The sequence below is a fragment of the Mirounga leonina genome, unplaced genomic scaffold, assembly GCF_011800145.1.
Source record: "Mirounga leonina isolate KUSES-001 unplaced genomic scaffold, KU_Mleo_1.0 Mir_180, whole genome shotgun sequence".
Classification (NCBI taxonomy): Eukaryota; Metazoa; Chordata; class Mammalia; order Carnivora; family Phocidae; genus Mirounga; species Mirounga leonina.
Genome location: NW_023270469.1, coordinates 35,620,451 through 35,637,785, shown reverse-complemented (window position 1 = coordinate 35,637,785; position 17,335 = coordinate 35,620,451). Strand labels below are relative to the sequence as shown.

General features: G+C 35.4%; 1 protein-coding gene across 1 annotated transcript in view; it reads right to left on the bottom strand.

The window, feature by feature from the left end:
- Positions 1–17,335, bottom strand: part of ITFG1 (integrin alpha FG-GAP repeat containing 1) — a 343,036-nt gene that overhangs the window by 222,963 nt on the left and 102,738 nt on the right. The window contains exon 7 of the mRNA XM_035025279.1: positions 6,879–6,940. Coding sequence (XP_034881170.1) covers positions 6,879–6,940 — 62 coding nt within the window. The remainder of the gene's footprint in view (positions 1–6,878; positions 6,941–17,335) is intronic.

Here is a 17,335-nt window from a genome sequence, read left to right as displayed (position 1 = left end):
TATTTAAAGGAATAACAGCTGAAAACATCCCTAATTCAGGGAAGAAAACAGACATCCAGATCCAGGAGACACAGAGACCCCCCAAACAAAATCAACCCAAGGAAGTCCACACCAATACACATAATTAAAATGGCAAAAAGGACTGATAAAGAGAGAATTTTAAAAGCAGCAAGAGAAAAAACAAAGAAAAAAAACCCAAACCAGTTACATTCAGGGGAAACCACATAAGGCTATCAGCTGATTTGTCAGCAGAAAGTTCATAGGTCAGAAGGGAGTGGAATGATATATTCAGAGTACTGAAAAGGAAAAACCTGCAATGAAGAATATTCTACCCAACAAGGTTATCATTCAGAAGACGAAGAGAGATAAAAAGTTTCCTAGACAAACAAAAGTTAAAGGAGTTTTCATCACCACTAACCCAGCCTTCTAAGAAACGTTAAAAGGGAGTTTTATGAGTGGAGAGAAAATGCCACAATTAGGAGTAAGCAAATTATGAGAGCAAAGATTTCACAGGTAAATACAAACAAAATAAAAGCATTAGATTAATCACTTATAATACCAGTACAAAGGTTAAGGAAAAAAGCAGTAAAATCAAGTATATCTATAAAAACCAGTCAAGGGATTAATAAAATAAAAGGATGTAATGTATGACATCATATATAGAAAACGTGGGGTGGGGAACACTAAAAATTTAGTGTTTTTAGAATGGGTTCAAACTTAAGTGACCATTAACTTAATACAGATTATTGTATGCATAAGATGTTATATATGAACCTAATGGTAATCACATAATCAAAAATTTTTAATAGATACAGAAAAAATAAAGAGGAAGTAATCTAAGCATATCACTAAAAAACCCCATCAAACCACATGGGATGACAATAAAAGAAAGGAACAGAGAAGAAAAACAAAAACAACTGTAAAACAAGTAACAAAATGGCAGTAAGTATGTGCCTATCAATAATTACACTGAATGTAAATGGGCTGACTATATACTCCAACTAAAAGACATAGGGTGACAGAATGGATAGAAAGGCAAGATATATCTATATGTTGCCTATAGGATAATCATTTCAGACCTAAATCCACATGTAGACAGAAAGAGAAGGGATAGAAAAACATTTACCATGTAAATGCAAGTGAAAAAAAACCAAAAAACAAGAGACAAAGAAGGACACTATGTAATGATAAAGGAAACAATCCAAAGAGGATATAACAATTGTAAATATTTATGCACCCAACATTCTAGCACCTAAATACATAAAGCAACTACTGACAGACATAAAGGAAAAATCAACAGGAATACAATAATAGGGAACTTTAACACCCTACTTACATCAATGGATAGATCACCCAGATAGAAAACCAACAAAGAAACAACAGCTTTGAATGATATATTGGACTAGATAGATTTAACAGATATATTCAGAACATTTCACCCAAAAGCAGTGGAATACTCATTCTTTTCAAGGGCACATGGAACATTCTCTAGATTAGATCATGCACTGGGCCATGAAACAAGTCTCAATAAATTCAAATAGACTGAAATCATATCATGTATCTCTTCTGACCACAACAATATGAAACTAGAAATAAGTCACAAGAAAGAATCTGAAAAGGACACAAATACATGGAGGCTATATAACATGCTACTGAACAATGAATGGGTCAAGGAAGAAATCAAAGAGAAAATAAAAAAATACATGCAGACAAATGAACATAAAAACACAATGATCCAAAATCTTTGGGAAGTTGCAAAAGTGGTTTTAAGAGGGTATTTTTTAATTTAATTTAACTTATTATTTAATTTTTATTATTAACATATAATGTATTACTTGTTTCACAGGTACAGGTCTGTGATTCATCAGGCTTACACAATACACAGCGCTCACCAAAACACATAACCCTCCCCAATGTCCATCACCCAGCTACCCCATCCCTCCCACACCTTTCCACTCCAACAACCCTCAGTTTATTTCCTGAGATTAAGAGTCTCTTATGGTTTGTCTCAAGAGGGAAGTTTATAACAACAGAATCCTTAAGGAACAAGAAAAATCTCAAATAAACAACCTAACCTTACACATCAAGGAGCTAGAAAAAAGAACAACTAAAGCCCAAAACCAGTAAAGGAAAGAAATAACAAAGATTAGAACAGAAATAAGTGAAATAGAGAATTAAAAAAAAAAACCAAAACCCACAATAGAACAGATCAATGACTCAGAAGCTGGTTTATTAAAAAGATCAACAAAAATTGAAAAACCCTTAGCCAGACTCATCCAAAAAGCAATGCCCCCAAAGAAAGAGAGAAATAGAACTCAAATAAAATCAGAAATGAAAGAGGAGAAATAATAGCACAGAAATACAAAGGGTTATAAGAAAACATTATGAAAAATTATATGCCAACAAATTGGACAACACAGAAGAAATGGATAAATTCCTAGAAACCTGTAATATCCCAAAATTGAATCAGGAATAGAAAAATTGACCAGACTGATTACTAGTAGTGAAATTTAATCAGTATTCAAAAAACTCCCACAAACAAAAGTCCAGGACCAGATGACCTCATAGGTAAATTCTACCAAACATTAAAAGAAGAGTTAATACCTATTCTTCTCAAACTTAAAAAAAAAAAAAAAGAGGAAGGAAAGCCACTCAATTCATTCTATGAGGCCAGTATTACTAATAACAAAATCAGACAGACACTACAAAAAATGAAAATTATAGGACAATAACTCTGATGAACACAGATGCAAAAACCTTCAACAAAATATTAGCAACCTGAATCCAACAATACATAAAAAAAATCATTCACCTTGATTAAGGGGATTTATTCCAGGGATGCGCAGGTGGTTCAATACATGCAAATCAATCATTGTGATATTATCACATTAACAAGAGAAAGGATAAAAACCTAGTAGTCATATCAGCAAATGCAGAAAGAGCATTTGAGAATGTACAATATCTATTCATGATAAAAACTCTCAACACAGTAGTTTTAGAAGGAACATACATCAACATAAGAAGGGCCATATATGAAAAACCCATGGCTAATATCATATGCAATGGTGAAACACTGAGCTTTTTCTCTAAGTTCAGGAACAAGACAAGAATGTCCACTCACCACTTTTATTCAACATAGTACTGGAAATCTTAGCCACAGCAGTATGACAAGAAAAAGAATAAGGTATCCATTGGTAAGGAAGAAGTAAAACTTTCACTATTTGCAGATGCCGTAACACTCTCTCTATATAAAACTAAAAATGTACCAAAAAACTACTAGGACTGATAAATGAATTCAGTAAAGTCACAGGATACAAAATTAATATACAGAAATCTGTTGTACTTCTATACTCTAATAATGAAGTAGCAGCAGGAGAAGTTAAGAAAACAATCCCAATTACAACTACACCAAAAATAGTAAAATACCTAGGCATATACTTAACCAAGGAGGTGAGTGACCCACACTCTGAAAACTATAAAACACTGATGAAAAAAACTGATGATGACACAAACAAATGGAAAGATACTCCTTGCTCATGGATTGGAAGAACCAATACTGTCATCATGTCCATACTACCCAAAGAAATCTAACAGATGTAATGCAATTCCTATCAAAATACAAACATTTTTCACAGGACTAGAACAAACAATCCTAAAATTTGTATGGCACCACAAAAGATCCCAAATAGCCAAAGCAATCTTGAGAAAGAAGAAGCAAGCTGGAGGTATCATAATTGCAGATTTCAAGATACAGTACAAAGCTGTAGTAATCAAAACAGCATGATAATGGTTCAAAAATAGGCACATGGATCTTTGGAACAGAATGCAGTCCAGAAATAGACCCACACTTATATGGTCAATTAATCTGTGAAAAAGTAGGCAAGAATATACAATGGGAAAAAGTCTCCTCAACAAATGGTACTCCATAAACTGCACAGCTACATGCAAAAAGAGTGAAACTGAACCACCTTCTTACACCATACAGAAAAATAAACTCAAAATAGATTATGAGGACCTAAATGTGAGACATGAAACCATAAAACTCCTGAAAAGAAAATAGGCAGTAATTGCTTTGACATTGACTGTAGCAACATTTTTCTAGATGTGTCTAGAGAAAAAGCAAGAGAGAGACAAGAGAGACAAAAGCAAAATTAAACTATTGAGACTACCAAAATAAAAAGCTTTGAACAGTAAAGGAAACCATCACCAAAACAAAAGGCAACCCACTGAATGGGAGAAGGTATTTGCAAATGATATCCAATAAGGGGTTAATATCCAAAATATATACATAACTAATATAACTCAACACCAAAAACCCAAATAATTTGATTAAAAAATGGGCAGAGGGCCTGAATGGACATTTTTCCAAAGAAGACATAGATGGCCAACAGACACTTAGAAAGATGTTCAACATAACTAATCATCATGGAAATTAAAACCACTGTTATATACCACTCTATACCTGTCAGAATGGCTAAAATCAAAAACATAAGAAATAACAAGTGTAACAAGTGTTGGCAAGGATGCGGAAAAAAGGAACCTTCTGTGTGTTGATTGTAATGCAAATTGGTGGGGCCTCTGTGGAAAACAGCATGTAAGTTCCTCAAAATATTAAAAATAGAATTACCATATGATCCAATGATTCCATTACTGGGTATCAACCCAAAGAGAACAAAAACACTAATTTGAGAAGATATAAACACCTCTATGTTTATTGCAGCATTATTTACAATAGCCAAGATATGGAAGCAACCCAAGTGTCCATTCATAGAGAGATAAAGAAGCTGTGGTATATATACACAATGGAATATTACTCAGCCATAAAAATGAATGAGATCTTGCAATTTGCAATGACATGGATGACTCTAGAGGGTATAAGGCTAAGTGAAGTTAAGTCAGAGAAAGACAACCTTTGTATGATTTTACTCATATGTGGAATTTAAGAACAAAATGAACAAACACACAAAGAAAAGAGAGACAAATGAAAAAACAGCCTCTTGGTGCCTGGGTGGCTCAGTCGTTAAGCGTCTGCCTTCAGCTCAGGTCATGATCCCAGGGTCCTGGGATCGAGCCCCACATTGGGCTCCCTACTCCGCAGGAAGCCTGCTTCTCCCTCTCCCACTCCCCCGGCTTGTGTTCCCTCTCTCACTGTGTCTCTCTCTCTGTCAAATAAATAAATAAAATCTTTAAAAAAAAAAAAAAGAAAGAAAAAACAGCCTCTTATATACAGAGACGAAAATAGTATTTGCCAGAGGGGAGGTGGGTGAAGGGATGGGTGAAACAGATAAAGGGTATTAAGAGTACAGTTATACTGATGAGTACTTAGAAGTGTATAGAGCTGCTGATTCATGACATTGTACACCTGAAACTAATATAACACTGCATGTTAATTATACTTAAAAAAAAAATCTAACCTAGGGAAAAAGAAAATCAGCCTAGGCTGAGAGGACATCAGACACTTAAAAGTACTTAATAATTTTATATACACCTTATATTTATGTGTAATGAGGTTTTTTATCCTCCAGATGGATACAGATTAATCAAAATGATTGATTTTCTCATTTCTGATACCTCAGGATTCACTTTAGGTATTGTTTCCAAGGCCACCTAAAAACAAATGTCCCCAGCAGGGGGAAATTTAATTTACAGTAATTATTGAGTATATAACAATCATATTTCTATCATCAGTAAAACAAATATAATTGCATTTTTTAAAAAGTAAACAAAACTAAATCTTTCTGGTTTCATTGTCCTTCTCCCTTTTCTCATGTTAAAAAAAAAAAAAAGGATAAAATTGCTTACTGTAGAAGTCGCATTTAGAAGCCCTGATCTTGTCTACACATAGCTTTTCCACTCATCCGAGTTTTCTTCTATGAAAAAATTTGAGTCATGACCAACATCACTGACTATGCTTTACGAGATGGCTAATAACGAATTTCCTTCCACAAACTGTACGGTACATTTTTTGGGATCTGCTTATTTTTCATCTGTATTTTAATAAAAACCTATATATGGGTTCAATTTGGATTGAATAAAATACAATCATTAGTAAATAGATGGGAAATCAAGAGATCTAAAATTAAAATTTGTTAAGTGTCTACTGTGTGCCTGACATTTACACACATTATTTCATTTAATCTTCACAAACATTATATGAAGCACTCTTATTCCTGTTTTGCATATGAGGAAAGTGAGGTTTAAAACTTGACCATTACTTGATGGATGTCAGTCAGTTGGCCAATTTGGCCTGTCCTCAAATTCTGTCTTCTATTATGTAGCCTGAAATTTAACTTTAAGATCTGGAGTGTTCTATTCTTCATTAATTAATATTTCATATAGTCTACATCAAGCTAAAAGGAAAATAAAATAAATCATGACATCAGTTTGGGACTCTTCACCTTGCAATTAAAAAAATACATGTATTGGGAAAGACTCCTTAATCCTGGTCAAGTTGGCAGTAAGTTTAGTGTGTGTTGTTCTTGTTTTTTTATATAAGCCTGAAGGCAAGGAGGAAAAATTAGTCTTTTAAAAAGGGTTTTCTTCAATAAACCATCATGCTGACAAATTAAATGACAGTAACCTCTCTCAACAGCTGACAGCCTAGCAGGGGCCCTGTTAACATTTGCATTAGGGCAGACTGATTGGTTTAATTGGCAGTCATGCCTAAAAACCTGCAGAGGAATTGATGCTGAATGAATCATTTCCTTTAGCAATATTCAGCAGTTTGAATGCAGCAAATGCAACCAAAGGCTCTTAAAGTTGTTTTATTTATTGTTGAAACCAACCGACCAAGTGATTACTTTCATTTTATATTCTAAAATTGTGTGCTTTTACTGAAAGCCATCATTTAAAAATGCTTCAAAGAAAAGATTTCTTACCACATTTTCCCATATCTCAAACTGGAAGGTACTAGAGGCAGACAATGTCGTGAGGAATAAATCTAGAAGGAAAATAATAGAATTGTAAGTTTTGTTACTGATGTATACATTTAAAACAGGAAGAAAGGCAATATGTAAAAACAGTTATTAATAGAGTTGTTCTTAAACATATTTTAAATTATATTTTAAGGAGCTTGATCCTGTCAAAGAAAAGAAAGCAGATGATCCTGTACTAGTACAATTAAGGAAAATGAATTTAAAGGGAGCATTTGGTATTACTCCCTCAAAAGCATTCTTTATTTTTAAGAGCAGTTATGTGTACTAACCTTTTTATCTTACACATTTGTATTTTAAGGCAGACTATATGTTAAACAAAATATTCAAATCAGAATCACATTGTGCTTTCTCACCTAAAAGCTACGCTTCCCTATATATCATAGTTGGGCTTAAGCATTATTTTAAATTACAGTATCATAGCATCCAAAATCTTTAGTACTCATGTTAAATGATCAATAAACTGTATTACAAATTTTGAATAGTAGAATTATCTTCATATAGTTCAACTAAACAAAATTTGTTTTATTGGAAAGTACATAATTTTTAATATAATTTGTTGAAAAGTAATAGGTTGACAGTCAAATCTAACATCCTATTAATACAAAGGCCAGATGAACTGCAAATCTATTCTAGTAGCAGTATTTATTATGTTTGAATAATGGCAATTTTACTTAGCAAATACATAAAATTTCAAAATGATGAGCTGATTCATAAGAATATTAAAATAACATTATTCTTTTGTGCTTTAAAAAATGGAAATTATTGAGTGATATGTAGACCATGACTATTTTAAAGAAAAGGTTTTTTTTGCCCCATTAAATATGTTTAAGAAAACTATCCTTCACATTTTAATGTGTTTTTTGTAGAGCTTTCATATGAGTTTAATGAAGCTAATTTATGTAATAATTATAATAATTTTCACAGAAATCCCCAGAAAGCTAAGTAATTTCTTCATTGTTATAATTAGTTGTACTCAAACTCCTGATTCCAAGTAAGTGGAACTATTCTTTCTGCCAATATATCAAATCTCTGCATTTATTTTTACCACACTAAGGATGCTTTGCCTGTGGATATACAAATGTAGTCTTTTATGAAGGTAATTTCTTTACTCTGTCAAACACACACTCCCAATGAAATGTCTACTTCCATACTCATCTAGGAAAACTCCCAAACAATACCTGAGATTTGTGAGATGATGTACCTACAGCCAACATCCTCTCCTTCTCCCATGTACCCTCCACACTGCCCTCAGCATGATGAAAAAATAAAAATGCAAATTTGATCTCATTCCTTCTCTTCTAGGATCTCTTCTCCCCATGTGAAGAAGCCTATTTAGCTAAGTTTCCATGCTCATTTCTGGCTACTCTCTCATAAGAAACTGACTCTCTGTAGTACCCTTTTATGTTACAGCTGTGTGACATCCCCACCGTTCCTGAGGCCCTTCCTCTCCCTAGGCATAGCTTTCCCTCCATTGTTATTCCACTATGATATCTCAATTGACATGGTTATTACAGATCCTATGATATTCCAGTTTCATATCTGTCTTTCCTGAGCTTCTTGAGGGGAGGAGTCATTCCTAATTGGTTTTTGTATCTCTGTGGTTTCTATGCACTTGGAAATAATGTGCTTGAATGACTGTTTTACAACTAAATGATACCACAAACACACATACCACATATATACACATATACACGTCTACAGACATATATAAGAGTGTATGTGTATATATATGGTATTTAGTTATGTAATATATATATGGTGGTTCTTACAATTTTGCTTGGACTGTCTACAGATAGTTACTCCATTACATCTTTAAAAAGTGTCTTGGGAAAAGAAGGGTTTTATGTTAGAGTATTTCATTAAAAATAAGTATGACTGATTATAGTGACTCCTGTCTTAGGAATGTTCAAAAGCTGTTAGTTTTTATCTGAAAATGTGGGTAATCAGCATAAAAAAGTGATTAGGGATTAACAGCCACAGAGATTTCTAAGAATCACTTAGAGCCATGTCAGTGCAAGCTCTGAGGTATCTGAAAGACGGACAATTACACTATTATTATATAACACAGGTGAACTTGTTCAAACTGAAAACATTACAGTGTTGAAATTCTGAACGCATTTGAGAATAAATGAGGAGGCATCTTTCTGACAAGGGATCATAGGCTCGTTGCCCTGATAAGCCAGCTAGCTTTGTAGGATTGGAAGAGCTATTTTGTTACCATGGATGACCAAGCAGGGATAGTTAGAAGGGAGGGGAGGGTGGTTACCAACAATCTATCACCACTCCTGGAAAAACAACACGAAGTGTTTTTTTCTGTTGGCATTGCACTAGTCTCAATACGTTTGCATAAAGGGTGATAAATTATGAGCTTTCTGCTCTTCCATTCATAGAAAATTTAACAACTATAACCACAGTGTTTGCGGACTCTATTTTCATAGCTTCACGAGCTATTTATTAAGATTCTGAAATACAGTAAAGTAAGATGAGGGATTGGAAGTACCCTGTATAACAGATTTAAAAAATTCATTTCACAATTCAATTATGTAAAAAGGTTGTAGAAAAAATAAATGATTCATTATGTGGAGAAATAGAGACAATTAATAACAATTCAAGATGAAATCATGCCTCTGACTTTGAATGAAATAAGAATGAAATAACAGCTAGAAAAAAAAAATTTAGTCAATAAAGCAACCAAGTTCTCACCCTCCTACATGGGTAAGAGTAATTCACACAATATAATGAAAGGAAATGTACCCAATGAAACTGTAACAGATGCTGTGACATGCCACCCAGACCTCCTCTGCATGAAAGACTTACTCCTTCAGCTTGCTGGAAATGCAGGTGGCAGACAGCCCTATGCAGTTTTCCTTTCTGAAACAGCTTTGGGTGAGAAGAGCTGCCCTGCCAAAGGTTCATCCCTTTCTGCACTAGCCTGCATTCAATAACTGGTCAGTTCAGAGAAATAAAGGCTACAGCCCACCACCATCACTCAGGACAACTCTGCAGGGCCACAGCACATTCAGAAGCCGAAGGTCTGGTAAGGCTTTTATTTGACACTAAATCATAGTCCAATCTGCTTCCTTCCCATTTCCTCCAGCAGTACTGACTACAAGAGCACTCCCTAAAATTAAAATTCTTGCACACTAGTTTCCATTTCAGAGTCTGTTTCCCAGGAAATGCCATCTACAACCGTTGATACCAAAAGTGACTGAGAAAGCAAATACTAAGATTTTGGAGTTGGATCACCTCAAAAGTGGCTGCTAATAAGGATTCTTTCAGTGTGGTTAAGCAGTGCACAGATAGCTATACTATATTTTACTGGTATTATTGGGATGCTATTTTGGTGGAAGGGAATGCACTAGTGGGTGTGGTATTTCAGGCTTTTTGAGAAATATGAGATAAACACTAACTGTAAGCACAATGGAATTAGATGGCTATTGCTAAGCTTACTTGAAGCAACAGCGGAGAGACACAAATGCTAAGCACAACTGATGAGAAAGTAAAAGCCATTTGTGAAAGTCAGAGGGCCTCTAAAGAGGTTCTCATCTCCTGCAGTAGGAGGGCAAAAATGAGCTGAAGACTAAGACCAGGATTTAATAATAAGAATAGAAGATCTCCCAAGAAGGTTAAATTCTCAGCCTAAGCCGGTCTGCTATGTTAACTGGGAAAGAATGATACTTGACTCATGAATTAGGAACATCTGGGTGATGAACCTGAAAGTCTTTCACCCTCAGATTCACCTGAGCCATCAAAGCTTGCATAAGTGGCCCACTCTCCACTGTTAAAGGCTGATATTCACTCCTGTTTGAAAATGATGTTTTCCTAAAGGCTAGTGTTCTCTCTTGTTTAAAGATGATGGAGAAGATTCTGCTACCATTGGGCAACATGCTCCAGATTTCCTACAGTTTGTCTCATCTTCTCTCCTGGCCACTAGGTCACAAAGTGGGGTTAAGTTACAAAATAACCTGGCCAGGAATGTGATGTACACATAAGGGAAAAAGGAACTATAGCCTGAATTAAGTCCAGGACCTAGCTAACATGTAGTGGCAGGAGCCAGGAGAGTATGCATGAGACTATATTCTGAGAGTGCTTGAACAAGATAGGGGTAAGGGGTGGGGCAGGGAGAATGAGATGTGGGGTGGGGTAGAATAAAGAGCTGGGGTTGGCAAGGTGATTACATTGGATCCCTTCCATCCTAGAAGAGGCAGCAGTTCACTTTACAGGAGTAGACCATACTCTGAATATGGGTTTATTCTTCCTGTCCTGAAAACTAAATTTTTAAAATGCTAATAGAAACAGTATGATGATAGCTGAGATCACTGGTATTCACCTGAAGAAATAATCCTTAACAAAAGATCATATCATGAGTTAGTGAAAAATTTAGGATATAAACCCCAAACTCAATTAAATCCTTTTTCATTAGAGTCTTGTAACAAGTAAAATAGTGAAACTATTCAATGCACATGCACTTTCTTCCCCAGAAAATACAGACACATAGTTGAGAAAGTGTATACAAAAACATTAAATGGTATTGCTTCCATTATCTCCATTCATAACTTGAAAGGATTAAGCTACTGCATTTTTAAACACTACCAAATGCTGCACAGCCTTCCCTTCAAATGAAAAACCTTCTGGTTAAAGTTGGCATCAAAAGGAAGCCCACTTAGGAGTCCTAAAAACTAAAATTGGAAGTTTGACTATGCAAACTAAACCATGTTAGGAAAAATCCAAACAAAGCTTTATGATTGTGATCAAAGTTTAAAGTTAGATGGTAATGGGCACCTAACACCCTTTCGATATGCTGTGCAGGAAGGAAGAGGTTAAAAACTGTAATTTCCAGCACTGTATCCTTTCAGTGTGAAGTCTTGATGTTTGAAAAAAAAAATTCTGATGGAAGTTTTTAAAAAGTATTCATAATGTCATTTAGAATTCCTGCATGAAGAAATTCTTGAATGATGAAAGTCACTATATTTCTTAAAGATTTTTTTTTTTTTTTTAATTTGAGACAGAGAGAATGAGAGAGAGAGAGCATGAGACGGGGGAGGGTCAGAGGGAGAAGCAGACTCCCTGCCGAGCAGGGAGCCCGATGCGGGACTCGATCCCGGGACTCCAGGATCATGACCTGAGCCGAAGGCAGTCGCCCAACCAACTGAGCCACCCAGGCGCCCGAAAGTCACTATATTTCCAAGGGAGTAAATATCATGGTTCATTTGGAAAAATACAGTTTATAAGACATTTTTAGTATTTTCTGGAAGCTTCAGGTATTTCCACAAAGAATGGTTCAAAGCAGTCTCACAGTTTGTGCTGTTTTAATCTTGAGCCCGGAGGACATGCTAAGCTCATGTTTACATCTGTTCTATAGTACTGTCCAGTCTTTCTTAGGTCTGGTTATATTAGCAAAGATGAGCATAAGTGTGTAGAATAAAAATATCTTTTCCCTGCTTCCACTTGCTCATAGAAAAGCACACTGAAGTCCACATGACAGCTGAAGTTGTGAAGAAAATGGGGTCTTCCCTTTCCCAGCAGTACTCAGAGTTCAGAGGTCATCAACTCACATGCTGTAAGGCATGAGGCTCCGACATAAATAAGTTAATGGGTCCTGGTACAATCAAGATGATCAAACAATAAAAAGTCACAGAGCACAAAAACTGACCATGGATCTCAGGATGGATGAGATGGTGGGGAGTAGTGACCTGGATGAAGCAACAACAACCTATCACTGACCAAAGAAGACATCAGCTAATTAGCTCCAGGCAATTATTGTTATGGAAATAGTTTTTAAATACGAAAAATTATATTTTAAAAATATTGAAATCTAATTCAAAATATATTAAGCAGTAAGGGCAAAACACCAAAAACATTTCTGCAGGCTCCAGTTTTAGCCACAGGTACTAGATTGAAACCTCTGATAGGCTATTGTTTTGCTTACATATCTGTGGGCAGAGAACCAACCCTACTTCCTATATTCCTATGTCAAATAATACTCCCAAATCATATTCTGTACAGATGCACTAAATTTAATAAGAAATGAGGAACCTGTTTAAATGGGTCTCCATTCACAAAACAATGTTTAAGGAACACGTATAAATTTCTAGGAATCATTTTTCAATTTCATTTTTTAAAGATTTTTATTTATTTATTTAATAGACCGAGAAAGAGAACATGAGCAGGGGGAGGAGCAGAGGGAGAGGGACAAGCAGACTCCACGCTGGATGCGGAGCCCAATGCAGGGCTCTATCCCACGACCCTGAGATCATGCCCTGAGCTGAAATCAAGAGTCGGACGCTCAACGGCCTGAGCCACCCAGGTGCCCCTCAAATATTTCGTTTTTTAAGTTCATACCCTTCTATCTAGACTTCCCTTCCCTTTCTTTTTCTCATTCTGAAGCACTGGGCCCCAAATGAAGATTCACTATACTCGGCAGAGAGCTCGGACTACCTCAAACTTAAGAGAGTGTACACAAGATACAGAGAGACATATTCTGGAACACAGGCACACATTATAAGACTGAAAGCCCTAAATCCTGGGTAAACAAGAAATAACTCCCATATCCACCTTCCCTCATCAGTCAAATCATTATCAGAAGTTCTTTCGTTGTAAGTGAAAAAAAAGATTGGATTTATTTATTTCAGATTGTGTAGGAACACAAGAATCTCAGGTGAAAACAATAAACTTTAAGTAATACGCTGCTGGCAGCAAATGATGAGGGAGGCCTAGTAAGACCCTAAAATTGAATGTTTAAGGGGATTATAATTTCCATTTGAAGAGGACTATTAACAAATGAAGAATGGATGTATTTCACTGACATTTTTACTATGGGAAATTTATTTTTCAGAACTTGTATGTTGAATTTTTAAGAGAAATGTAATCAAGGTAATTATAAGTTAATGATCTTCAAAGTCTCAGCAATATTTTGAATTCTAGTGTTTTATATATATCTTTCAATTGAAGTCACATAATTTCCTCTACTCCTAAGAGGTCAGAGTCTTAAGGAACCTGGGGGAATTTGCAGTTTTAGTGTTTTCAATCTTGTAATGTTTTGATGGGTGAACAAACATTATGATTTAAAATTCCAATATGAGAAGACCCTTCATCTTCTAGAAGAGTCCTCTATGTTCCAGAAGGTAAAGAATTCATTAGAGATGATAACACTTAACGATGGAAAGAACTGGAGAACAGGAACTTGGCATTAATCACCACTAAGATTTTCATATTTTCCAAAGTAAATTTACTTGAATGAAGGTTTTATAACAGATTTTAGAACTGTATTTGCTCTGATGTTTTTTTTCCCAGGGCAGTCAAGTCAGCCTGCATCCATTTGGTTTATACAATAAGGCTACCTACTTCCATTAGTCCCTTTCATTCCAAAATTCTGATCCTTTATTACTATTTCCACTTATGTCTTACTTACAAATTTATAAAGATGTCATACTTGCCAATTGCTCAACAGCTGCCTACACTGCACTAACATGGCATGTTGGATTTTTGAATTCTTATTTCCTCTGGATAAAAAGATTGTGTGTCCAGGAAACAACAGATGTTGGCAAGGATGTGGAGAAAGGGGAACCCTCTTACACTGTTGGTGGGAATGCAAACTGGTGTAGCCACTCTGGAAAACAGTATGGAGGTTCCTCAAAAAGTTAAAAATAGAACTACCCTACAAACTAGCAATTGCACTACTAGGTATTTACTCAAAGGATACAAACATACTGATTTGAAGGGGCACATGCACCCTGATGTTTATGGCAGCATTATCAACAATAGCCAAACTATGGAGAGAGCCTAGATGTCCATCGACTGATGAATGGATAATGAAGTTGTGGTATATATATACAATGGAATATTATTCAGTCATAAAAAAGAATGAAATCTTGCCATTTGCAATGATGTGGAGTGTACTGTGCTAAGCATACCATATGATTTCACGCATATGTGGATTTAAGAAACAAAACAGATGAACAACGGGGGGAAAAAAAGAGAGGCAAACCAAGAAACAGACTTTTAACTAAAGAGAACAAACTGAGGGTTACTGGAGGGGTGTGGGTGGGGAATGGGTTAAATGGGTGATTCGTATTAAGGAGGGCACTTTTTGAGATGAGCAATGGGTACTGTATGTAAGTGACGAATCACTAAATTCTACTCCTGAAACCAATATTACACTGTATGTTAACTAAGTGGAATTTTATTTATTTATTTTAAAGATTTTATTTATTTATTTGTCAAAGAGAGAGAGAGAAAGAGAGGGGGAACAAGCAGGGGGAGCAGCAGAGGCAGAGGCAGAAGCAGGCTCCTCACTGAGCAAGGAGCCTCATGCGGGACTCGATCCCAGGACCTGAGCTGAAGGCAAATGCTTAACCAACTGAGCCACCCAGGCATCCCATTAACTAAGTGGAATTTAAATAAAAACTTAAAAAAAAAAGAGCAACCTTATGTGTAGACTTATGTGTAGAAGCAGAAATAAAAAAAGATTGTGTGTCACTCTCCACTGATGTTAAAGGACTGTTAACAATCTTTTTATCCAGAGGAAATAAGAATTCAAAAATCCAACATGCCATGTTAGTGCTGTGTAGGCAGCTGTTGAGCAATTGGGAGAGGCATACCTTAACTGTATATTTTATGCATTTCTGTCTCCTGAGTTGTTTCATTTTGAATAGAATTCTTAATTTTCACTACATGATGGGATCCTACTCAGGGGGTTTGGGTTAGAGAAGAAACCTCAGTTTTACTCACAAAATTAGTGGCTAGACATTTAAAATAAAATTCAACCTGAAAGTAATTTATTTCTCAAGTGGCATGATTCAATCAAGATGATGAATGCTCTAAAATTTATGAGTAGCAGCTGTTGGTCTCTCTGACAATGGCGAGGTCAGACTGAACTGCAAACGCAATATATATGGTCAGAAAAGTTTAGCAGATTATTCCTCCTGTAAATCCACGGGCAGGGCAGTTTAGCATACAAAACAAGTTTTTAAAAATGATTTAAACTCATAGTCACTCAAAAGCAAACTTCTAACAGTAGGCAGTTATGCCCCATCCTGTTTCGGAACTCTTGATTTGTGTGCTGCTTTTCTTCTTACCTGGTGTCAGTCTCCTTCTAAGCACCAGAGAGTAACTTCTATACACTAGGATAACAGTGGCCTTAATGAGAGAATCCGTCTATATGGTTTCTATGCCTCACATTTCTGGAACATCCTGGAACGGAATATTTTTGCTAAATCTAGAGCAATGTAGTGATAAAATGCTTCAAGTGTAATAAATTCCAATAAGTTGGAAAAAGTAAAGCAAAGCATTAAACTCTCTGGGCTTCATTTCTTTGCCTATAAAATGATGTGGTTAAACTAAATGATCTTTAAGATTTCTTCCATATCATATCCACCCACTCGTTCAACATCTTTTGAGCACCTCCTATGTGCTTGGCACTCAATTAGGTATTAGATAAACACAAATGAGGCATGCTCCTTTCCTTTGAGGAACTTTGTGAGGGAGACAGATGTGAAAATGGACAAATACCATGTGGCAATGGCTCTGCTAGAATTATGACCGTGTGTGATGGGAAATGAGTTGACAGAGATATTGCTTAGATGAATTTGAGGAGGGCCTCACAAGAAGGTGATGTTTGTGTGGTCAGAATCTTAACAGGTAATTACTTTCAGAAGTTATTTAATACTCTTATCAGTGGCTTGCTAATACTATCAACACATGATATTTTATAGCATATAAAACTCCACGTATACAGAGTAAGTTAAAACCAAACAATGAAATCATTAAGAAACTTCAGGTTAAAGCAACTGATTAAAATAATGAGACACACTCATGGCCTCTCCTTCATTCAGAAACAAGTATTAGGCAAAGCTTATCTTACTGGTGTAATGTACACACCAAGTACACTTGACAATTATAAAAACTGCTCATATACCCATTGCAGCTATACAAAATCTGAAGTTAAAGAAAATTCTGTAGAAGGAAATAATTTCCTCAAGAATAAGGAATTGATTAAAGTCCCCATACCTCAGATGTGACATTACAAATTATTTCTCATGAAGCAGAAACAAGTACAGTATGATTAAATGTAAAAATTAAATGCATATTAAATGCATTAAAGCTTCCTTTCAAATAGCTACATGAAATAATTTTAAAAACTTAGTGTTAACTCCAAAAGTACATCTTTAATGATATTGGAAGTGGACAGCTGTAATGCAAATAGTAAACCTTATAGTGTCTATTAAACCTCTAATTAGCCTTCTTTTAATCTGTCTTCTCTGCCTGTTATAATAGCAGAATGTTATTTATAGGTCATGTTAAGAGTGCTCACATCAATGAGAAGAGATTTAACCTTTCTTTTTTAATGTCAAAGGGCCTAACATGAGAATCAGAACTTCATCATTTGAAACTGAAAACCC